General features: G+C 43.0%; 1 protein-coding gene across 1 annotated transcript in view; it reads left to right on the plus strand.

The window, feature by feature from the left end:
- The window catches only part of RASGEF1B (RasGEF domain family member 1B), a gene marked incomplete at both ends in the record, with an annotated part of 106,617 nt that overhangs the window by 82,578 nt on the left and 11,897 nt on the right, over positions 1–12,142 (plus strand). Inside the window, 3 exons of the mRNA XM_079534086.1 lie at positions 9,645–9,827; positions 10,896–11,018; positions 11,868–12,005. Of these exons, the coding sequence (XP_079390212.1) occupies positions 9,645–9,827; positions 10,896–11,018; positions 11,868–12,005 (444 nt within the window). The remainder of the gene's footprint in view (positions 1–9,644; positions 9,828–10,895; positions 11,019–11,867; positions 12,006–12,142) is intronic.

The following is a 12,142-nucleotide window of genomic DNA, read 5'->3' on the forward strand; positions in this document are numbered from 1 at the left end:
CATGGTGATGTTGAGCAGAGGGTCAGGATGGGTGTTGGTGCAAATCCTGAAGTTCAGGATGTGTGCGTCATTTCTCAAATGCTCTGGGAAGCTGCAAGCATATCTGCCAAGACCCAATCTCAAAAGGAGATTGGTACAGTGGTCCCTTTACTATCTGTTAGCTTCCCAGCTCAATTATTTTAAAAACTGACTTTTAAAGTATTTCCTTCTAGAGAATGAATTTATCAGAAGTGAAAGTGTGACTCTATTTGCTCCATTTAACAACCCTGCAAACATCTTCTGAGAGGGACTGGGCTGCTGGTGGGACCACTGGAAAAGGGGTAACGGCTTTAAGTTGCACCAGAGGAGGCTGAAGTTGGGTATTAGGAAAAATTTATTCTCGGAGTGGTGAGGTGTTGGTGCAGGCTCCCCAGGGAGGTGGTGGAGTCAGTGTTCCTGGAGGTGTTTGAGGGATGTGGTCAGAGGGGTATGAGTGGGGATAGATTGGTGGTTGGACTAGATCTTAGATGTCTTTTCCAACCTTAATGATTCCACGATTCTAAAGAAAGGACAGAGGTAGACAGGGCTGTGTGACTGCCTTCAACACGGACCTGGCTGAAGGAGCTCTGGATGATGCCATTGCGTACAGAAATAGCAGCCAGAGGCACGTGTCTGATTTAACTCCTTGGGACAGTTTTTCTTCCATTAATGAGGGATTTGATGCTTGTACATAGCTTCAGACATAAATGGTCAGCTCGATCCAGCTTACTCGCCTGGAAGATGCTGGGCAAGCCAATCCTCTCAGGCCGTGGGAACAGCGGGAGGATCAGGGCAGCGTCCAGTGCGGCAGCCAAGGCGCTGCAGCCAAGGCGCTGCAGCATCGTTCACCCTCCCCTCGCTCCCCCTTGGCCCTCCCTCCATACTACCGGGCTGCGCTCTGCCCGGAGTCGCCGGGGCGAGGTCTGCACCGCTCCGCCTCCGGCGCTCCGCCCTCCGCCGGCCCCGCAGCCGCTGGAGAGCGGCGTCTGCCAGAGGCAGCAACGCGGTGCGGCCGGAGTGCCGGCGGACGCCTGCGGGTAGGTCTGGGGGCTGCGTGTACGTGTGCCGTTGTGGTACGGGTGGGACGCGGTGCTGCGGCAGGTGGGGGCTGGAGGTGAGACCCAGATATTTGTGAAAACAAATAGAAAGTGTTGATGGATCAGGGGCTGGAGTCCCATCAGAGAGGAATGCTTGCTGAAAACCTGGAAGTTTCTTTTCACGAGCTTGTTTAACTGGTGGTGAAGGCAGGAAGGAATTGTGCATGGATTACGTTGCCAGTTTATGCTATGTGTCATCTTAGATTTTAGAGCTGACGGTACCAAGCAGGTGGGTTCTTCCAGTTGCATTTTACTACCTGGGCTCTTCGGTTTTGATGTTCCCTTTGGAAAAGTTGCTACCAGGCTTCATGCTTAAAATTCAGTAGAACTGGTGTCCTCTGATCAGCTGCGAAAGAGTTCTGTGGCATTCGGAGCTGAAGATGCTTGTCTCTGCTGATGGCAGGGATGCTTTGTGGCTCTCAACTTTCCGGAGCACCAAGCGCTAGGTGTCGCAGAGAGGAGAGGCATAATAAGCACCACATGGTTCTCGTGCTGCGGAGCCTTTCTTTCTGAATTGAAGGGCTTTAAAGTTTTTTTTTTTTCTGAGGGGGTGGGGTGGGGTCATAGAGTCCTTACAGTTGAAAAGGGCCTTAGCAAGATCATTTAGTCCAACTGTTGAACCATCATGAGTTTGCAGTCAGTTTGTGCTGCAGTGCTGGAGCAGTGTTCATTTGGGCTGTTCTGATTTTAACAGAGTCATCACGGGTAGAAAATGTGGTAGGAGTTCTGTGCAATGACTTACAAACAGATGAGTTTGTGGTAGCACAGTCTTGGTGTGGGTGTGTTCTTCCCACTGCATCCCTGTTCATTCTGTAGAGCTCCTTTCATTTGTTGTGATCGTTCTCCCCCATTTGCAGAGATTAGTGTCAGAGCTTCAGCTCTGAGCTGTCAGAGGAGATTTAGTTTAAAGTACAGTCTTGACAGGACAGCCATCGGCTTCTGGAGGTAAAGATGATCTAAGCTGTTTATTTGTATCTTCGTGCAGTGTTCTTAAATGAAAAACTAATTCTGTCTAACTCAGCATGTTTCTATTTTCTTCACTCTACTGTTTTTTTGCTGTTCATATGGACTGTACAGAAAAAATGTTCTCTGCTGGAATGGAGCAGATGTGTTTTAGTGACAGAGACAGAACTTTCATCTGCTCCTGCTTTAGAATCCTTTCCAAAATGTTGGCGGGTATGCAGGTGTACTTTGCATGCACTGACGTGCATTCTTTGCTTGGTGTGGTTTTGTGGGACTGAGCCACAGCACCTAAAAAAACACTTGGCTACAAAATGACCTTGCTAACAGAAGTTCCAGAGCGCATTTTGCAGCTGCAGTTGAGAAAATCTGTTGTTTGGTGGGCATGGTGATGATGGGTTGACAGTTGGACTAAATGATCTTGGAGGTCTTTTCCAACCTTAATGATTCTGTGAATCTCTCAATTAGGAAATATTTCTTCTCCAAAGATATGGTAAAGTATTGGCACAGGCTGCCCAGGGAAGCCATATAGCTTCCATAAGCTGTCCATGGAGGTGTTCAAAAGCCTGGAGATGTGGCAATGAGGGACATGACGTGGTGGGGATAGGTTGGTGGTTGGACTAGATGACCTTAGAGGTCTTTTCCACTCTTAATGATTCTGTGATTGACAACCAGGAGGCCAAGACTATTTCCAGCTAAAAGCTAATGTTAATTTCTCCTCTATTACAGCTGCTGTGAGAAAAAAAGCATTAAAGAATCCAAATCCCTACTTCTAGAAACATGTGTAGGTTGTGCTTAATGTGCTGATGGGACCATGGAAACAATAGAGCTCAGTTTCCCTAGGTGGCTCTGAAATAGCAGAATGTGACTCAGATCCACGTGCATAGAATACTTTGGTTTTGATTCATTGAAACACATCTTCTCTCCACAGTAAAATGTTCCCTGTGTCACCTGCCCCTCCCATGGGGCTAGGTGTTCTGCTTATACCTTGTCGCATTTGACAATAGGGCCAGAAATACCAGGTCATACACCAATGGAGAGAGGAGCCTGGGATGTTGTGAGTTGGCATCATTCCGTGCATTGAGGTGTTGAGATTCATAACCAATAAGACAGAGGATAAATATGCTTGAATCAGAGTGGAATATTTTTGGAGATAATTGCTCTCGCCAGGTACCAGGCCAGGTGCTTTCTGCTTGAAAGCAACAAGCTGACCTGACTGTACCTGCCCATCAGAGCTGTGAGTTGATCTTCCCTTATACATCCTTCAGAGATTGTAATGCTCTTTGCTAGTGTTTATGAACATCCTTTCACAACACAAGCTGGTGTGTGTTTGCTAAATGCCATATCTATCATGTGTTGACCTGAAAGGTGCAGACCTTTCCAAGGCAAAGTAGCAGGTTGGTTGCAGAGTCCTAGGATCCTCCTTCCACTGAGACCCATTGCTGCTCTAGAAATCTCTGATTGATATCCAGCTAAGATACAGAGGTATCAGGCAAGTACCACTGGCTTGATGAAGAACTGTGTTTACTCTTAACTGCCAGAATATGACCACCCTTTTTATCTTAAGCCTACATTTATTTTGCTTGTTTGTCTTTGTAACCTGCAGAAACTGTATGCAGATTTCTTCAACTGTAGGTCTGTTACTGCTGGTAAAAAATTCTGTACCGTTCATGGAAACACCAGTTTTCACTAAATGCAAGACCAGAGATTACTTGAATCTCTTACCTCAAACCAGCATCCAAGTGGAAAAGTGATGTTTGATGATGAGGTTTTAGGTAGAACCAGTTAAATAAACTTATATGTGTACTGTTATTTAACACAATTTGAGCTTGTTGTAAAATTACAACCTATATGTCTGTTCTAATTATGAAAGGGGATGATCTCTTCTTAGGCATGCTGTAGGCTTTGTCGTAAGACCAAGCATAAATGTCTGCAAACAGCTTTTGAATTCAAAATATGTCATGGTGATGGGTTGGACTTGATGATCTTAGTAGACTTTTCGAACCTTAACGATTCCATGGTTCTGTGATGTTTTGATGAGGTTGAGGGAGGAACCATGTCAAGAGAGCTTCATGCTCATGGATAGGACTATGCTCCTTGGCATTAATGTGGTGTGATGCACCTTCTGTGCCCTTTTGAAAAAAGATCTTGGAACTTAATGAAAGGAGGTAACCCCACACTAATCCCTTGCTGTTAAGGAGAGGAATGGGGTAATGAGAAACTGAGGGACTCTAGTAAAGCCACGTGAGGGGTTTTTAGTAGAGTCAGAAGATCCAGGCTCTCAGCTGCCATGTCTGGGCACTGAGATGATGCTTTTTGTGGTTGATTGTGGACACACGTGTAAACGGTTAGGAAGCTTGTTATCACTGTGAGCTGGTTCAGATCCACTCTTTACCACTGATCCTTGCGGATAAAAGTCTGGTTTTTTTTGGCCTTGGCATCTGAAGTGGGTTAGTCTTATAGAAGCTCATTGCATAAAATGGATTGTATCTTTCAAGGCTGTTGGGAAAGCCACTCCCAACTCCATCAACAGCATCAATTTTCTGTTTTTTTCACTTACATGAGGAACAGAACAGAGGCTGAGTTGGAAGCTTGTGGGAGGCACAAAGCATGGTATGGAAATGATGGAGAGTTGGAGCTCTGATTCACTGGTGGGGATGGCATAGCATGGATGGCATCAGCTCCCAGCTGGCCACCCCACCCCACTCTCCATTCCTTGACAGCTGAGCCACTCTGAATCACCTGCTGAATCACTGTTTCCAATGTGATGTTTTGAAGGAAATCATCACTGCTGTTGGTTTGCCTTAAAACTCCTGACTGCAAGCTGCACGAGTTCATCAGCTGATGGGGAGAGCTCAGCTGATGGATAGCTGCTCCAACCCGTAGAACTGTAGGGAGCTGGTGGAAGGAGCTTGACGGAGCTGGTGTGCAGCTGCCTGCATGCAGAGGTGGGATTCATGGGTGAGCTTCTTCTCCTTAGTGTTTAGATCTTGACAACTGTAATATTCAGTAATCCAAATAGAACATATGGCAATACTCTTCTATATGTCTCTGGGTGCAATTAATGTGCCTCTGAAAACCTCACTCAGCTTCAGTAAGTAAAAGGAAGCAGGAATAGCATTCTTGCGTTTTCTTTGCATTAAGTATGCTTGTGCTCTTATTTCAAAGCTCTGAATTTTGCCATCAGCATTTTCAGCTGATTTCTTAATGCTCTCTGTTGGACAGCCAATAAACTGTCTGTTTTGCTTGATGATATGTGACTGAATTAAATATAACTGAGGCATACTCAGCTTGTGTGTTGGTTTGGTTTTAAAGAAAGTGCTTGAAGCAAAGTCCATTAAGGATTTTTTTCTGAAGGAAATACATCCTAGGACATTTAAAAAAAAAAAGTGTTTTTTTTATAACATGATCCCAGCATTGATTGCGTACTGAAACTTCTTTAAGTCCAGCTATCTGCTCATAAATTTGGGTAGGAAGGAGTAGCTTCGTGTGTTGTCTGTTGCTAAAGATGGGTGGTATTTCATGGCATGCTTTGGCTGGTCTGATGCCTTTGCATGTGCTTTTCCATTTAATTCACTCTGTGAATCACTTGAACTTTACAGAATCACCATGGAGTGTGCAGTGGACTGAACTTTTCTAGACTCTTTAGAGGCTTGTGACATATAGTTCCTGCTGTGCAAATCCATCATACTGCTGATAACAGATGCTTGGGTGGCTCGTGTTTTAAATCTCTCCTCTGACTCAGGAAAAAAAGCAGAATGTGGGGTTATCAAAGGGATTTACAGATTGAAACAAGCACATTAATGGAAGGATTGGTTTTGTCATGAGCTAAAGTTGAAGAAAAATGTTAAAAGGGCTCTCATTGCTTTTTCTGCTCTATGAAAGCAGAGCACGGGTAGAGAGTGGAAGGGGGGCTGGTCCTTGAGGTGTGGACCTTCAGCACGTCAGCATCAGGATGAGCTTCTTGGTTATCTTCTATTTTCTGTCCTTGCAGACTGAGAAATTCAAAGAAGGTTTAATGCTCCTAGGATCCTGGAACTTCAGTTTCGAGTGACTCAGGCTCTGCCTGGTTACTGTGCCAAGGTTCTCATACACGAGCTATTGGTCAGCAGCAGTGCATCTGACCTTCCCACATATCAGCTGGCTCTATTTTTAAAAAGAATGAAGAAAGCATTCCTTTCCGCATTCAGGAGGAAAATGCCTTTTATTGCAATCCACTTCCTGGTCTGTTTTTTTTGCTTGCTGATGTTTTTCATTTGCAGCCTATTGTTGCCTGGGCAGTTATTTTGAGAGCTTTTCAAAATTGTTTGCCTTCTGCAGTTTCAGTGAAGATGAAGAAGGGGGTCAAAGCTCAATCTGGTTTCTTCTGCATCCTCTCTGCCTATAAGATACAGCTAATTAGAAATGTTTCTGAAATATTTCTTGAGAGAAAAACAATGTAGGATCTGTAAGTTGAAGTCAGAATTATACGACAAACCAAAGATGCATCAGGGAAGAATTGCAGGAAACAAAGTTTGAGCAAGAACTGTTCCATGGTGGTTTCTGTGAGTAAGGTGTATGAAATGCTGATCAAGGAGTTGTCAGAGTTCTTATCTTTGTAACAGTTTGAGCTGTAGGATTTCACTTCACCTTTCAGATGCTTTGTAAACAGAGCAAACACGCCCAGGATCTATGGAATGCAAAGCGTAGTCTCTGTGTGTGGTATGCTTTGTTCTGGGGAGTCTGGAGTCAGTGCATAAAAAGCAGCACAATTTTCACCAACATTTTAGAACTACTTAAGACTGAATGTTGTTGCTGAACTCCTAAACCATACTTCATTCCTATACCTTGCAGCAAACCTCATTCCTTCTTGCTTGTGCTTTCTCGTCTTAGTGTCGACTGTTAAGATTCATCATCCCTTGCCATAGCCCAAGTTTGTAACGGCCTCCTTTAAGAACACTTGGGGAAGTGTAATCCTTCTTATGTGTGGTTTGGGGTTTCTGACGTGTATGGCAAAGCAGCTCTTGGGGATGTGATTGCATGTTTGAGGTTTGCACTGTGTGTATAAGGAGGTGTGCTTCAATCACATAACAAATGCTGTTTGAAGTCAGAGTGATCTTTACTTACCTTAATGCCCAAGATCTCATGTTCTCTGTAATGATATCAGCTGTGGAAACAAAAGTTTTATTTCTCTTTCCACAATCCATGGTTACTGACTGCTCTCTGTCACAGAAGACCATTGCTTAGCCAGGAAATTATTCCACTGCTCTTTCCTTCAAGTCAGATCAAGTTGGAATTTAATAACAACTTTAAAAGACAACACTTGTTTCCTTTTTTAAAAAAGAGGTGAAAAATAAGTGTTTTGCGTGTTAGAAATAGCCAAATGCTGTCTCTAGTAAAAAGTTCCCATTTTAACTCTCAGGATGTTTTTCATTCAAATAATCTTTTCTTGCTGATTGTCTAATTGCTGCTTGTCAAATAGTGCACTGTTGTGGTTTACTAATCTTTTCAGGTACTAAGATACGTCTGCTGCATACGCCAAGACTTTGTGGACTAGATTCTGTGCTCTGACTGTTATTTCCACTCAAACTACTCTGAGGGCAGAGTTGATGCTATGGATTTAGCTTCTGAGCTTCTTAGAATTAAGCAATGCTGCTTTGTATCTTCACCTCCCTTTGAGAGACAGCAAAAGGGTCTGGGTACTTGACGAACCCTGCTGGACAACCACATGTGTTGTATGAATCATCCTGTTGGCTGTGCTATATTTCTCTCTGTCACACTTTGATATCATCCCTTTTCATCACGTGGAGAACATATCCTGGCTCTTGTTCACTTGCAAGTGAAATGCTCAGAGCCCAAATCTGGGGCATACAGAACACCTCTTCCCTTGTGCAGCCTGGCATCTCACTGAAACAGAACTGAGCAGTCTCCATCAAGTAGCTTCCAGAAATAGACAGCAAACAAGTAAGCCAATATGTGCCTTGCAGGGCCATCTTTTTGGAATTTTATTTTAGTGTTATGAATCAGGATATCTATAAATGATGTCAGGATATTTTTCTTTTCTCTTGATCCAGGCACTAGGAGGCTCTCTGTGCCTATATGTGCAGTGTAGTTTTTTTTCTGGAAAAAAGATCTGTATGGTTCTGGGAGTAATTGTACTAAGAGCTAGAGGACTGCAAGCTTCAAAAAGATCTCTTCCCTTCTGGAGGAGTTAGTTATTAGAATTAGGCACTGCCTACTGATTTTTATGCAGAAAACCTGGTATTTTAATGAGGAGTCATATATAATGTGCATGTGGATAAAAAGATAGAGAAAACATTTCTGTGATTCTCACTTGTTTGGGTTTTTACCATGGTGGAAATTAGTAATGTGGTGGAAATGGTGGCTTTTCCCCAACCTCTTTATCACTTCAGCCTTTGATGAAGTCAGATACTACCTAACACTTTGCATGTTGGTGATGATTATATAAAATCATACAACCACAGAATCGTTTGAGTTGGAAGGGACCCTTAAAGGCCACCTAGCCCATCTCCCCTGTAATGGACAGGGACTCCTACAGCTCCATCAGGTGCTCAGAGCTCATCCAGCCTGACCTTGAGTGTCTCTAGGGATGGGGCTTTGACCACCTCCCTGGGCAGCCTGTTTCAGTGCCCCGCCACCATTTCTTCCTTATCCAATCTAAATCTCCCCTTTTTTAGTTTGAAACTACTTCTCCTTGTCTTATCACAACAGACCCTTCTGAAGAGTCCCTTTCCTAGTCAGTCCTGCACCTTGCACTCTTACACTGTAGCGTGTGTATTTCCTTTATATTTCCTTCCTATGATTTACTTCTCCCCAGTTCATCAGGCTGGCAGGAACTGAATTCCCTGGCTGAACAGCTGCACGCAGTGACTAATGTTACTTTTCAGACACACTCTCCAATTTTGATGCAAATCTTTGTTGGCATCTTCAAAGTGGATTAGTACGGGTCATGCAGGGCAGGAGCTCTGCTCCCATCCCTCTCTCTGTCCTTGCAGCAGAGTTTGGCTTTCCCTTATTGTTTACTCACTGAATCCCTAAGTCTCGTGCTGCTCTGAATGCCTCAGTTGTGCAGCCACGCTGCCAGCAGCAGGAAAGCTTTGGCTCTCAGGTCTCCAGGAATCCAGCTAATAACTTAATAGCTTCTCGTCCCTACTCAGCTCTCTCTGCAAAGTGCTTTGTTGTAAGCTGGGAGCGCACAGATGGCAGAGTGCTGCTTATCTCCAGGCTGTCACATTGGGGTTATTCTCAGAATTGGGTGCCTTTACAGAGTGAGTTTTGCTGAGGTCTGCGGCTTTAGAGAACCTTTTCCACAAATAGGATTTGGTACAATGGAGAGAAAAGCAACAGCATCTGCACTTGCAATGGCTTGGGGGCACTACAGCTTTTTTCAGATACACTCTGTAGGAATTATCTCTACTGCTGTGCAGTTGACCCATGTTGTGATACTGTTTCTTGTTCTGTTTTGTTTTACTTTTTTTTTTTGTTTGTTTTAGAATGATCCCATCTTTTGAGTGTAGAACACCATCACACCTTCTGATAATTCTCTCTTTTGTGTGTGTCTCTCTCCAGGAAAGGATGCCACAGACACCTCCCTTTGCAGCAATGTTTGACAGCAGCGGCTACAACAGGAATCTGTATCAGTCAAAAGAGGATGGCTGTGGAGGACTCTATTACCACGATAACAACCTCTTGTCAGGGTCTCTGGAAGCTCTGATCCAGCACTTAGTGCCCAGTGTAGATTATTATCCTGATGTAAGTATGAGATGTTGCACTGGAACCGTGTTGTTCAGAATCAACAGAAACTGGACATGAGAGCAACTGTCATTTGAGAGTCTTTGGCCTGTCCAGAGGCATGTGTGCCTTGAGGTTTTTTAATATATCTTTTAGAAAAGAAGAATGATACCAAAAAGTCTTGGGGACAGGATGGCTAAGGGATGAACTATGTCACTTTTTGTTGAAAATCTCTGGCTGAATACATAACTCTGCTTGATTTGATAGATGAATTTACAGTTCCAAGACAGGACCCTTACAGCTCCAAGACAGAACTGTCCTTAAGCTCTTGGTTATCCACTAATGCTCAGTGTAAAATATAAAAATGAAGCTATTTATGTACCGATTAGTCAAACGTTATGTTTCAAGCTCTGAGAACTGGAACGTTGTAAGTTTTGTGGTGGGTGTCATAAATACTAAACTACCAGCAGCATGGGAGTGGATTGAATAATTCAAATATACGTCTCACAGTGAGTTCCAGTAATTATATGTGGAAAGCCTGAGGCAAAATAAAGAACCTTTTCTTCTAGCCCCAGAATGATGAATTACTATTTGTTCTGTAAAATTAAACTTTGTATGAATTCCTTTATCTAGAGAAGCACGGAAACAAACAATATCTGTGTGGATAGTCAGTGTAGATTGGACTTGCAGCATTACTTTTATTCTCTTGTTGGACTAGAAAGAGTTATGCCATAGGGCACTGGCTCTTGCAGAGGTGTACTGTAGAGCAAGGGAGATGAGCTGAGGTTCTGGGTAATTTCAAGTACTAGTCTTGTAAGAACACTGTGTACAAAAGCATAGCTAAACCAGCCCAGTCCTGCCTTGTTTTGGTTTAATCTTACCTAATTTAGCTCAAGCATGATGGTGCAGCACTGAGTCTGGAGCAATGACAAGTGTTCAATTAAGTGATTATTGCTGTAGTAATAGCACTCGGTACAGCCAAATGCAGTTTTGTTCTGCAGATACTAAAATGATTTGTCAGGAGCAGATTTTGAGAAAATGTAAAATGGTGGTGATTTACCCCTTGATCTGTCTTTCTCTTGTTTGCAGAGAACATACATCTTCACCTTCCTTCTCAGTTCACGCTTGTTCATGCATCCCTATGAGCTTATGGCCAAAGTTTGCCACCTGTGCATTGAGCAACAGAGACTAAGTGAGCCTGGCCAGGACAAGGTAATAATCACTCACTCTGAGAATCTGACCTTTAGTCACTAACATCTGTGGGAAATCTCCTCTCTGCTCAGACCATCCTGTGCATTGCTGCTGCTACACTTTTCATTTTACCAATGCAAGGGACAGAAATAAAAGTGATGGTTATTAATGGCACATTCTGCAATATTTGCTTTTGTGTTTCAGTATTCCAGATGTATTAATGTGTAGTATCAAAATGTTGGAAAGATGTAACTATGAATTAAGCACATGAACGGGGGTTTCACTGACGTGTGCATTCTTGTTTCAGTCTTCGTGGAGTGGCTTAGCTTGCTGGCCACTCACTCACATGGGAATGCATTTTTTTTCTTTCTGTGCATTCATATAATGTATAGTGAAAAGGAAACAGAATGTGGATGTTGTAATAGAGCCTTGCTGGCAGAAAATAACACAAATTAAGATACTTGAATCATTGCCCCAGTTTTTCCCTGTGATGTACTGTACATACATACATAAGCGGTGAATGATGCTTACCGCTTTGATAGTTGATAGTCATAAATTACGGAACCGCTAATGTATGTCTTGCTCTGTGACATTCTAATAGTGAAGGGAAAGCTCATGGATATAGATATTCTAAGATTTTCCAGTAACCTGGGACCTAATTTCCAGCCCATTTAAGCTTTTCATTGGCCTTAATGGGTATTGACTCTGGCCTGTAATCCAATGAAGATTTAAATTAAGCTTAAAAAATTAACTGACCTTCATACCCTTATGCTCTGTTGTATTTTGCAGAAAGGAATTCTATTTCTTTTGGGTTAGCTGTGTTGTGTATTGCTTTTCTTCATAATGCTTCTCCTTTGTATTTTCAACTAGAACCGAATACGAAAAATTGCTCCCAAAATCCTGCAGCTCTTGACAGAATGGACAGAGACATTTCCTTATGATTTTCGGGATGAAAGAATGATGAGAAACTTAAAGGAGTTGGCACAAAGAATAACCAGTGGTGATGAGGTAAGTTACCTGTGAACAAAGTTATTGGGTAAAATGCTTTGATGCTGTGCATTTGTTATTGTTAATAACATGGTATGGCTCTGGGAGATTAAGCTAACTTGTTACGATGGTTTTGAAGGCAAAAAGTGCTTTCCCAT

Source organism: Tetrao urogallus (genome assembly GCF_951394365.1).
Source record: "Tetrao urogallus genome assembly, chromosome: 4".
NCBI classification, from domain to species: domain Eukaryota; kingdom Metazoa; phylum Chordata; class Aves; order Galliformes; family Phasianidae; genus Tetrao; species Tetrao urogallus.